The sequence below is a fragment of the Peromyscus eremicus genome, chromosome 14 (assembly GCF_949786415.1).
Source record: "Peromyscus eremicus chromosome 14, PerEre_H2_v1, whole genome shotgun sequence".
NCBI lineage: Eukaryota > Metazoa > Chordata > Mammalia > Rodentia > Cricetidae > Peromyscus > Peromyscus eremicus.
In genome coordinates this window covers 26297609-26310441 of record NC_081430.1, presented here as the reverse complement: position 1 = coordinate 26310441, position 12833 = coordinate 26297609, and the positions used below count along the sequence as shown (strand labels likewise).

Sequence of the window (12833 nt, the reverse complement as noted above, 5' to 3'; positions counted from 1 at the left end):
GAAGTAGGAATTTGAGACACTAAACCCAGTTAATTCGGGTCAGATATCCAATCCATAGCCTGTTCAGCTCCTCAGATTGGTGTTCTCTGGTACATACATCTTCAAATATCATTATTCTGACTTTTTACTCCATTTTACTGCTAAAGGCACTTTTGTAGACTTTATTATTTTACCTGATTCTCATCTTGATAACTCATTTTCTGCTAAGGAAAGCAAATAGGACGTTTGGGCTCAAAAGTGAAGATTGCTGACATAATGAATCTGAGCCAGAGATCAAAACTCTGCACTGTACCTGTAATGACCTAACTCCTAACTCTGTGTTTTATTTTATATTTTGTTATATGTAAATTAGCTCATAGAAATGGTTGTAACATTTACAGGCTGGAGAGCTGGCTCAGTGGTTAAGAATACTTCCTGCTCTTCCAGAGGACCTGAGTCTAATGCTATATAAGGCAGCTCACAACCACCTCTTAACTTCAGGTCTCAGGGGATATGACACCACTGGCCTCCATGAGTACCTGCACAACCCTTGCACACACACACACACACACACACACACACACACACACACACTCACACTTTAAAAGTCAAATTTTAAAAAGTGGTTGTAACAGTTTTTAAGTTATTCTGAAAATTTTTAGCAAGTAAAGTAGCTAGAATGTCCAGATAATATAACTAAATTCTTCTCCTTCCTTTGGACCTGAAATCTGGTCCTTCTTCACACCCACACTCTGTGATCTCCACACACAGAACTACAGACATAACCTGGAAGACTGGACATTACCAATTTGAAATAATGCCTGGCACTATATTCCATCATTAGTGTTGTATAGTGAGTAGCTACAACAGAGAAAAGGCTGTTTTGAATATTAACTGACCACAGAGCTCAGTTAATGGGGCATTCATTCACATCTTGCAGAAATGAAACAGAATGCCAGCATGAAGAATTATCCTTCCTCCCCAGAAAGAGGCCATCACTTTTTATAGCAAAGCCCTCTAGAAACAAATATTAATTAACTTAAATACTGACATGTTTTTCAAATATCACAGGAGCAAGTTTTCATTGCAAAAAAAAATCTTCCATTCCCATTCCACACTGGGGATCTTCAGAGTACATTATTTATTATGTTGACACACAAATTGGAATCATAAGATTAAAGTACTCCATGCCTCTCTAATAATTTTGTTTTCTATTTCTTTATTTGTTTTTCTTCATACATTTCCATAAGTAAAATAATAATAGATATCACCATCTAAAAATGATAGTTGTCAGAAATATTAAGCTATGCTTTTAGTTTACATTCCAACTAAGGATGTTTTTAGGTATTATGCCAAGAATAATAGAGTTTTTGTGTTAAATTCTGTCGTGATAAATTACATGTGTGGGTTTGAGAGAACAATTTTTCATCCATTCAATATTTCTTGCTTAATAAACCATTTAGACCTGTCCCCATAGTCATTTAACTAGGGACAGCATTAAGTCAAGCAAATTTTGTTTTCTTCCAAGATAATAGTCATAGAAGACTGCCTTCCAGGGAAGCAAGTGCTTTTCTCTTTTCTTATTTTTAGTGTCTTCTTTGTTTTGTAAACTCTATAGAAAGTCTAAAGGTAACGTCCAACATCCTTCAGTTTATCAGAAGAAATGTGCATGATTGAGAACCACTTCTTTCCCTAAGGTGTACACTGAGCTGAATGGGAAACACACATTTGAGCTCAAGTGGAGAACTTAGACTGAGCTGTTTGTATTTTGGAAGGAGGAGTCTCAATAGAATTAGGTCATAGTAGGGTTTCACACATGACAGTTTCTGTCTCTGATTCTGTCTTACTTGATCATCAGTCTTACCAATCATGCAGCAATAGGAAAGGCAGGGGCATTAAAGTTTCATTAAGAACAACCCTCCTTTCAATGAACCACTTGGGAGAAATTACAAATACATGGTTTCTATGAAATTCCAGGATATGTGACAAGATTCTGTGGTAAAAGAGCATCTTTCATTGGCAGTTTTTGCAGACTCCCTGGAGTGTATGTGTTGGGGAAAAGGGGAAGGAAAAGGCAGAGAGGAAGGGGCAGGGATTCAGACACTTTCTTAAATAAACGTCAGGCAAAATTTTTCCAGTCAGGCACCACCCAAGTGGATGGAAATGAAGTACAAGAAACCTAGATTCTCAGTGAATCCATTCTGTTTGTGCATTCCACAAGTGTTAGTGGCGCCACCCACCACGTGCCAGTCATCATCGTCCTAAATACCTCCACGGCCCCTGCCTTAGTGGGCTTTACAGTCTAGTGGGAGAAAATAGCAATAAACCAGTCATCATATGAGGAACTGAACCTTCTCGGTTGTGATACGTGCCGTGAAGACAGCTATAAAGCTGTGAAAGTTGACAAGGACTCCAATCCGTGGTGGAAGAGGATAAGGAGGTAGGGAGCCCTTATTTAAGAAACAGTGTACACTTGAAGAGAATGTATAGTGGCAATTAATGAGGCAGTTCCACATAGTTTATCTGATAGTCCAAAGGGGTTTATTTTGAGTTAACTTACACAAGCAAAGGAAGTTGGTTATGGGATCCAGGAGAGGTGAGGCCCAGTCCAACGAGGTTCTCTGGAGAACTCTGACTTAGTCCACAGTACCAGCATCCAGCATCCAGGATCACGCAGTAGCCAAGAGAGAGCAAGCACTTACCCATTTCAGGTCTTAAGAGGTCCCCGTCTCAGCCATACCCTGGGCAGGGGCAGGTTCTGAGCAGTTACCTGCTGCCTATTAAGGGTGGTGTTTCAGGAGTAAAACACAGACAACCACTCCTACAAGAATGTCAGTTGGGTATAATGACTCTGTGATTATGAACTATGATATATGTTGTTGCTTTGAATATGCCCCAAATTAAATTTGCACAGGATGCTCTGCTGTCTCCTCTATTTTCCCCAGCACCACTATATGTTACTTGTGTGACACTTCCACAAACACATAGCTCTGGTTGAATTAAATCTTGCTCTAGGACATAAAGAATGAACGACATATACTCTAGACACAATACCACACTGCCAACATATCCAACTTTTAGCTTTAATAACAGAGATGGCGGAATTTTGTGAACAAATCCCTGTTCTTCGGTCCTATCACAGTCCTCATACTGATCACTTCCTTAATATGAGATTGATTCTCATCATCTATCCACATTGTCTTGTCCGGTCCCCTTGTATTAGTGAATCATTACTCTCAAGAATTTGTAAATAGGCTTAACAATCTGATGCTACTTTTTGCAAAAATTCAATAACATATTTGCCAGACTCAAAAAAAAAAAGGAAAGAAAGAAAGAAAAAAAAAAGCAGTGTGCATCCTTGAGCTCAAGATGAGGAATAGCCAGGCCAAGAGGAAGAGAAAGAGCATATTACACTGAGCAAGCACCACATGACTGCTCCAAAGCAGAAGGGCACTCAGAGTCCTGGGAGGGGCTAGAGCTTGAGGGAAGATGGTATGCCAAGGATCAGAGAGGTGGGAACTGCCAAAGTTAACTGGACTGGAACATTGTAGATCTGTAGTTTTAAGATAGTTTGCTCCTCTTAAATGCTTTGATTAGGGGCATCTCAGGCATATTATGTTATCTAAGTGGGTATGGGAAATTTGCACATCCCAAAATACAGAAATTCTCAAGGAAAGAATCAATTCAAAGACTTCTGGGGTTTTGTTTGTTTGTTTGTTTGTTTGTTTGTTTGTTTTTAGACAGGGTTTCACTGTGTAGCCATGGCTGTCCTGGAATTCACTCTGTAGACCAGGCTGGCCTCGAACTCACAGAGATCTGCCTGCCTCTGCTTCCCGAGTGCTGGGATTAAAGGTGTGTGCCACCACGGCCTGGTTCAATTCGAGGACTTCTATTTGATCGTCTCCCTATCCAAGCATCCTCAGTCTGGCCCCTGTCTTGACAGCAACCTTTAGAATTTTGTTTGGGAACTTCTGGTTGGCTAGTGTTCCTGGGAGTCAATGTTTACATGGAGGTAATGAACAGACAAAGCATGCCAAAGCATTAAAAACCCAACTGGCTTCCAAGTATAAACACTTGAACTTCTATTTTGTATGATAATACCCAAAGACTTAATTGGCTCTCAGAAGGTATTATCTAACCATGTAAACGTATGGGTAACACATAATTACAAATAACATATTGTGTATGGAACTTAGATGAAGCAATCAAGTGATAACTGTTATGCTTAAATCATAAATCATTTTGACATTTTGTACATTTTATGATTTGAGCTAAGTGGCTAAGGCCTTGGAAATTATTTTACATTTCAGAATACTTTAAAGAGCAGATAGCTTAGCAGGGGGAAGGAATTTTCATGGCTATTTTCTGAATGGCTACATTTAGACGCGGAGCTCTTAACAAGACTTTGATTTCACTCCAAAAGCCGGGGCCCTGCAAGGATAGGATCTTGGGAATACTCCACATTCCTTAAAGAATGCTTATCAATTAAACCATCTCATTTTAGTTTAGTGACCTTTGGTGGAGTGAGGAGCTAGCATTTCCCCCAAATTATCTCACATGAAAAGAAAACAAACACTCTAATAGATTCTTCTGATAGCTGTCAAGTGGAAACAACTGTATTTTTTTAATTAAGCTTCAATAGCAGATATTTTCATGGAGGACAAAACAGCATGATGCCATGACATCAGGGAAAACTGCTTTTTGTCAAAGTTTGTGAACAAAACAACAAAAGAGAGCTGAGATTAGAAAGAAAGAAAGGATGTATGGAGCACTAACTACTCCTAGTCAGTTTGAACCCATGAAGACTAACAATATCTGTAATACAAATCCCTTCTATAACAAGAAAGAAATACAGTTCACTCACACAGGCTGCTTGCTCCTCATTCAGTTACCAGGAGACAACTGTGATTTCAACACACCACATCATTTTCATGGCCAACATTGCCAGCTGTGGGGAAGGCAGTGATGAGCTGCTGTTATTTGCCTTGTGGTTGTGACCAGGTGTTTAGCCAGTGTGTACATGTACCTCCTTGTGATTTGCTTCTGAACCTGTGGTCCTTTGTTTACTGTGTCTCCATATAGGAGAGCTAAAATACTGATTAAACATCCATCACATGCCAGGCCTGGTATATACAAAGGTGAATGTGGCATAGCATCTCCTTTCCCTTAAAAGGTTCCAAAGAAGACTCCTCCAAAGAGTCTGGTGCCCATTTCTACAAATGTCTTAGACTTGAATCCAGACAATCAAAGGCCCATGCTCATACCATTAGCCATTTTTCTATATACCTCTTCAAATTTGTTGGTACACCAGCCTTTGGGTCTTCTTTCTTTAGATTTTATTTGTAATTCCTCAAATACCTTCCCAACAGTGTGGTCCTCTGTCTGGTCTTTCTCTTCCCATTATAAGGTGTATCCAACTCGCCTGTTTCAGAGTTAAACACTGCTGTAATTTTGAAATGGCCAACTCTGAATACATATGACCTTTTTATTATCATTTTGAAATTCTTATACATTCATATAATACCTTTTTGTTATCAAATCCAACTTCCTTTTCTCCCCACAAATTCCTCCCCTATTTCCCCCACTGCTTTTTCCTCCAAACTTCATGTGCTCTTTTTTTTTTAATTTTATTAAAATATAATTACATCACTTTCCCCCTCCCTTTCCTCCCTCCAACCCCTACCAGGTCATTCTCCCTCTAATCTCTCCCATGTCTCCCCTCACTCCCTCACAGGTTGATTCTCTTTTTTTTGTTAATATTGTTACATCTATATAAGCATAAATATATAAATAATAACCCATTGCATCTGTTGGGTGTTGCCTCATGTGTCTAAGATTTCAGAACTGACCATTTGGCATTGGGTGACCTAACAGGGATTTACCCCGAGAATGATTAATTCTGCCTCATTCAGCAGTTACTAGTTGCCTCTAGTTCTTTGTCTAGGCATGGGACCCTGTGAGATTTCACCCTTTCACGTTAGCATGTCTACTGGCATTGGCATTTTTCGGGTCTTATTTAGCCAGACACATTATTGAGGTATGAGTGCAGCTTCCCTGCCCTTTCTGGAAGACACAGTCTTACAGTAGACTTCTTGGTCCCCTGGTTCTTAAAATATTTCTGACCCCTCCTCCATGATGTTCCTTGAACCTTAAAAGTCACATTTTAGATGTATCCATTGAGGCTGGGCACCCCACAATCACTGCATTTTGACCAGTTGTGATTTTCCGTAAAGGTCTCCATCTGCTACAAAAGGACGGTTCTCTGATAAGAGTTAGGAAGAATTTTTTAAAGCCCACTGAGTCCAGTTAGTGCTACCTGTGTGTTCGTGGGTGTATACCATCTCATTGGGCTCTCAGAGGCCATAGCCCTGACAAAATCTAACTCTCTGTCTTCCAGTTGCCAGTAGCTCCTCAGTAGGGGTAGAGTTCCATCCATGCTGGGATTTTAGTTGGTTTTATCCTTTGTAGGTCTCGTACAAGCAAGCACTCAGAGCCCTTACGAGTTTGTATGTGTAATGGCACCGTTATGCCCAGTAATGTGTTTTGCTGAAGTCATCCACTGTCTCTGGTTCTTACTATCTTTCTGCCCCTTCTTTCACAATCACCCCTGAGCCTTGCAGGGAGGAGATATGATAGCGATGTCACACTCAGAGCTTAGCACTTCATAATCTCCCATTCTCTACACAATGACCAGTTTGTGGGCCTCTGTAGCAATCACTATCTACTGTACAAAACATCTTCTCCAGTAAAGGATGAATGATGCATTAATCTATAGGTATAAAGAGGAATTTTTGGAGAAGTTCATTACTTTAGCAGAATAATAGTAGTGAGTTCTCTGCTAGCACCTTTGACCTAAATGGCCATGTTATTGGTTGTTTGATTTGATTTGGGGGATTTGGAGTTTTTTTTCCCAGTTAATGGCATGAGTTGCATCTTGATGGTTGATTTTAAATCCAATTATAAAATGGTTGATTAGGTCCATAACATTCATGCTACTTCTGCATATTGACATCTCTTGGTAGGCCAGTTGTTATTATAGCTTAAAGTGTTCATAAACAGTTAAAGCTATTGGTTACTTTTTCTCCTGTAGCATTCATTGTGCAATGGCACGTCCTAGCACCATGGAAGCTATTCAATAGGAATGAAGTGTCCAGGTCAGTGCAGTCTTGATTTCTCCATGTCCTGTGTCTCAAGTGTGTGGTCTTGTCTTAGTTAGGGTTTCTACTGCTGTGAAGAGACACCATGACCTGATGTTTTCCTTTTATAAAGGAAAAACATTTGATTGGAGTGGTTTACATTTTCAGAGTTTTAGACCATTATTATCATAGTGCAACATGGTGGTGTGCAGGCAGACATGGTGCTGGAGAAGAAGCTGAGAGTCCTACATCTTGACCCACAGACAACAGGAAGTGAGCTGAGTGTCACACTAAGTGTAGCTTGAGCAAAGGAGACCTCAGAGCACCCCCCACAGTGACACACTTCCTCCAACAAGGCCACACCTACTCCAACAAAGACACACCTCCAATAGTGCCACTTCCTATTAGCTTATGGGAGCCAATTACATTCAAACGCCACATATCTCTTCAGCAATAGAGTCTTACAACCAAGTTTTGGAGCATAACTAAGAGCAATGGCAATAATGTGTGATGTTTGCTCACATGGATCCCCACTGACGAGAAACTTAAAAAGAGATAGCCCATACCTGCTAACGGGGTTTTTGTTTGAGAGCCTAGGGTGTACGGTGTAGATTGTCCCCTGTTGTACAGTAACTCTCTTTAAATCCCTTTTGTGTTTTGGGGAATTCTACTAACAACAGGTTTTATATAACATTTTTCAAAGGTATTAAATATTAGTTATCCCTCCTCATACTGCCTCTCATCTCCCACTCCATTTAATCCTTCCTGTTCTATTATTTTCTTTCCCATTTTATACTACCTTCATTCTATCCCCTTCCCATGAGATCTCCCCCCATGGCCCTTTCTTGTTTCCTGCCTTCTATGGGTACTCCAATTGAAACACACATATCTAAAGATTCACATCTAACATGCTTTTCTTAATACATAGAAACCATACAGAGATGGATCATGGAAGGATTTGTTGGGGAAAGGAATTGAAAAAAGAGGAGGAAAAGGTCTATGTTGCTTTATATAAAGATGTTGGCATCTGTGTAATTTTGTGGATGCCAACAACTTCAGATTGCATCAAGTCTTCCTCTTAAACATGTGCAACTGACTAAACTGAGAGATTTATGTCTACTACAGCCTCAAAGAAATGGAAGCCTGCACATCATAACGTCCTTCAGCTATTGCTTCCAAATAGCAAGTCATCAACTGAACACAAAATGGAGTTCTTCAAAGAAGGGCTTTTGTGATACTCAAGTCATGTGACTTCTCATAGGACTGCTTTGCTTGATATGTTACCAAGAGAAATTGAGCGGTGGCAGCCGTGAGGAGCAGAGGAAGTGCACTGCGAGCTGACCTAAGTGGGAAGGTTCTCAGACGGGATCTCAGGACTGATGTCCTGAGTCGCTTAAATGAAAAGCCGCATTGCTGTACTCTGCCCGACTTCGCTTTCTGCGGCAGCAGATTTCCTGCGGTCTTCCTCACCACCCCCAATCCTCACTCGTAAAACATTCCTGCTCTCCCACCTTCCTTAACCCCTCCTTCTGGCAGGACTCTGTGTGGAATGTCCTCTTAAAGCCACCAGAGCCTAATCACAAAGGTCTACGAGATGGGCAGGGGTTCCCTGTTTATCAAGCCAGCAGCCAGTTGGCCAGTTACTACATCGGAGCCCAGGCTAGAGAAGGTAAAAGCGTGAGGGGATGACTCTGTTCATCCAGATACTTCATCTCTGTGCATATTAAATCCCCCAGTGCAGTTGCCTTATACTGCTGATGTGCCTTTGACTGTTGACTATACAGTGTGAATTAAGTGGTTACATTAATGACAAATATGTAATATGTTGATTGTTAACAGTTCTGTTGACTCCTTTTGTGAAATTTTCATAGGTTGTGGAATATCACAGCTGCCATGCCTTGGAATCACTTATTAGTGTTTCTCAAGTCATGTGGACTCTATAGAAAGAGGTTTTATCAAAGAAACTTATTGATTTCAGGGAAGAGGGGCTGGTAAACACATCTCTTCAGCTCTGCGCTCACCCCAGGATCTAAGTGTAATAGAAACAGCCTTGAGTTCTTGTAAAAGATCTTGGTGTTAATTCTCAACACTGGTACTTACTAATTGTGTGTCTTTGACAGGTCATACATTATCTCTGTCTCGGTGTCCTCGTCTGTGAAATGGGATGCTAACTTTAGCCCCTAAAGTGTTTGCAAGCAGATTAAATAATCTAAAATTAGCCAGTAAAGGCTGAGGATTTAGCTCAGAGCACTTGCTTCACATTCATGAAGCGTTGCATACCTAACACTACAGGAAAAAAAAAATACCTTTTTCTAATGTTGCATCCCCTATTTCTGTGAAAGAACAAAATCAATACAGGTAACATTTACTTATTTTCAGGATGCTCACTCCCAGTGCAGTTATGCTACATTTGTGAGAAAAACCTGAAAATATTTAGAAGAAAAAATAATACTCCTTATAAGTAAATATTATAAAGGACCTATTTTAAATATGAGGGAAAAGATTAGTGCAATGATGACTTTTAAATTGTGGTAAATTATCAGAATAATGATAGTTACTAGCCCTTGCAATTGAGTAAAGACTTGGAATAAAATTATTTGAGTTTATGGATGAGGAATGTATGCAAAGTACAGGGGAAGTGGCAGGTGGTGGCGGCACACGCCTTTAATCCCAGCACTCAGGAGGCAGAGGCAGGCTGATCTCTAATTGAGTCCAGTCTGGTCTACAGAGTGAGTTCCAGGATAGCCAGGACTACACAGAGAAACTCTTGTCTTAAAAAAACAAACAAAAAACAACAACAACAAACAAAAAGTACAGGGGAAGTTTCTTCATTCCTAATTTGTGACAAATTATGGAAGTCCGTTAGATTTTTTTAATTCAAAACATTTTTTCTTATACTATATTTTGACATTTTCCTTCTGCCTCGTTCCTCCCAGACCCTCCCCCACATCTCCACCCACACAACTTCAAGTTCTCCCCACTCCTCTCCTCTCCTCTCTCTCAAAAAACAGGAAGCAAACAAACAAACAAAACCCTGAAAATCAAAACAGAGAAACTACAAAAAGAAAAAAGAAATTTAATAATGATAGTTTTTCATCCACATGAGTATTTAACTACATAATTTAGATGCTGGCCTGACTATTTGACTTAAGCAGATGACACTGTGAATTCACTAATAGTCTCACAATACTGTGATTTTACTTTCTTCAAATTAAGGTTTTTGTCTTGGTCTGAGAAGTGATGTCCTTGGATGTTGACTTGGGCACATCCTGATACACAAGTACATATGTCTCTAATATTGCCAGCTAGGCCAAGACAGTCTCAAGGACCCTCAGTATATTGAATTTTTCATTTCTCAATAATTGAACCCTTTGGGTCCCTCGGGCTCATTCAAATTTATATCCACTTAGGAGAGTCAAGAACCTTCCATAAGACTCAGAAACCTCACCTGCTCAGGAATGTTATGAGGCACTAGTATATAGAAAACACTTCAGTGTCTGCAGCAGTGAATATCTTATCATCTTCCTCCACCTTCAGTTTTTAAAAATAAACTAATAGAAGAGTAAAAACTTAAGGGACTAGCCATTCAACTAAAACATGGTGATTGGCTTACTGAGCTCACAGTGACCGTGCTTTCCAGAGGCAGAACTAGAGGCTCTATCACCGGATTTCAGGAGGTACATCCCAGGAGTAAACTCCCCTATCCTTGCCACACGCTTCTCTCTGCAACTCTGCTCACATCCCACTTTAATATGATCGCAGGACATGGACAATTCGCTCTGCACCCGCCCCATCCCTCTCTAGACTCATTCACCTTCATACTTGAATTGGGGCCCAAGATCTTGCAAAAGATGCTGACAAATCAGTGAGGTCTGGGTAAAGGCCATAGCCAACCTTGACTCTGCTTCCAAGTCTAGGCAGCTCCATTCAGCTTGGTTTTTCTTTACCCCTGAACACTTGGCTTCGGCAAAAGCAGGTCCTCTCTCCAGCTGCATCTCCCAAAGCTCACTTGAAATCAATGGAGCAAACTTCTGTGTGGCTTACTCCCTCCTCTTTCCTAAGTTCCCAGATGAAGAACACCTTATTTCGCCAGGCGTGATGACACACACCTTTCTTTAATCCCAGCACTCAGGAGGCAGAGGCAGCCTGGTCTACAGAGGAAGTTCTAGAATGGCCAGATCTAAACAGAGAAACCCTGTCTCAAAACAAAACAAATTTTATTTCACAGATATACCAGTAAAAAGGAATGGCCCATAGGCTCTCTCTCCTGCATGCCTCTACTTGCCTGTTAGGTAACTCCAAAATACAACGCCAACTCACCCTACCTTACAACTATCTTACAGGGCTCTCCACACTCAAACACTCGGACTAAAGGCATGTGCCATCGCCACCCTGCAGCTTTATTTATATATCATCCCTGTCCTTGTCCCAACCCTCTGAGTTCCTGAGACTATGAGGTGGTTGTCCATTGCAGCAGTTTGTGTTACTGGAGATTTTTAGCTGCACCATCCATAGCCCTGGGTAGGTAGCGTCCATAACCCTAAGAAAAGCTTTGGAGGGAAGTGCTTTAATCTAGCCACAAAGAATTTACCAGAATGCAAAGGAGTGGCGCGATATGATGGAATGATGGATGGCCTCTTTGTGGATCTCTGGCCACAACCACAACACAAATGAGACTTCCTGTCTCCATGCAGATTCATTCACCCTCCTGTTTCTCTCTCTCTCTCTCTCTCTCTCTCTCTCTCTCTCTCTCTCACACACACACACACACACACACACACACACACACACACACCACCTTCCTCCTTCCCTTCCTCCCTTTCTCTTCTTTTTTAGAGTTCTAGTTACAACAATCCTCGTACCTTTTAAATCACATTTACTTATTTATTTTGTGTACACTCACAGGTGGATGCCACAGCATTCCTGTGGAAGACAGACAGTGCAAAGATTTTATGTTTTGTGGCTCACAATCTGGCATGGAAGATAGATGCATGCAAAAATAAACAATACATAAAATGGGTAGGAGTGATGGTTTTTGGTTAAGACAGTGTCTCAGGAATAGAGAGATCCCCGGTGAAGACATCTAGAAGTTTCCTGTGCATGTGGTATAGTGAAGGCATCAGAGGCAAGGTGGGAGTGCTGGCTGTGACCCACCAGCCCTTGCCTGGATTCCAGCCCAAAGCAGATTATGAAGTCAAAGGAACAGAACGGCCAGAGAGCTGTTTGATGAGGGATATTCTTTCGGCCACACCATAAGGATATTAACACCCACAAGCATAGTGACTGACCTCCATCTCCATTTTGCCTATGAAGAGCACCAAAATCACCAGTTTCCATCGTGGGTTTTAGTAGCTTTCTTAATTATTAATTTATTTGTTGGTTTGGTGCCTCTCTCTCTCTCTCTCTCTCTCTCTCTCTCTCTCTCTCTCTCTCTCTCTCTCTCTCTCTCTCTCTGTGTGTGTGTGTGTGTGTGTGTGTGTGTGTGTGTGTGTGTGTGTGTGTGAGAGAGAGAGAGAGAGAGAGAGAGAGAGAGAGAGAGAGAGGCATGCCTGTGAAGGTCAGAGAATAACTCTCAGGAGTCAGTTCTCTCCTACCACCTTGTGCCATCCAGAGTTCAAACCCAAGCTGTCAGATTTGTGTGTGTACAAGCACCTCTACCTACTGAACACCAGCCCCACATAAAACTGTTTTCTGTCTTCTTTCCAAAGAGGAAGGAAG

General features: G+C 41.0%; 1 protein-coding gene across 1 annotated transcript in view; it reads left to right on the top strand.

Annotated features, from left to right (window-relative positions):
- The window catches only part of Slc25a21 (solute carrier family 25 member 21), a 482653-nt gene that overhangs the window by 464899 nt on the left and 4921 nt on the right, over positions 1–12833 (top strand). The window contains exon 8 of the mRNA XM_059279867.1: positions 8652–8784. Within this exon, the coding sequence (XP_059135850.1) occupies positions 8652–8784 (133 nt within the window). The remainder of the gene's footprint in view (positions 1–8651; positions 8785–12833) is intronic.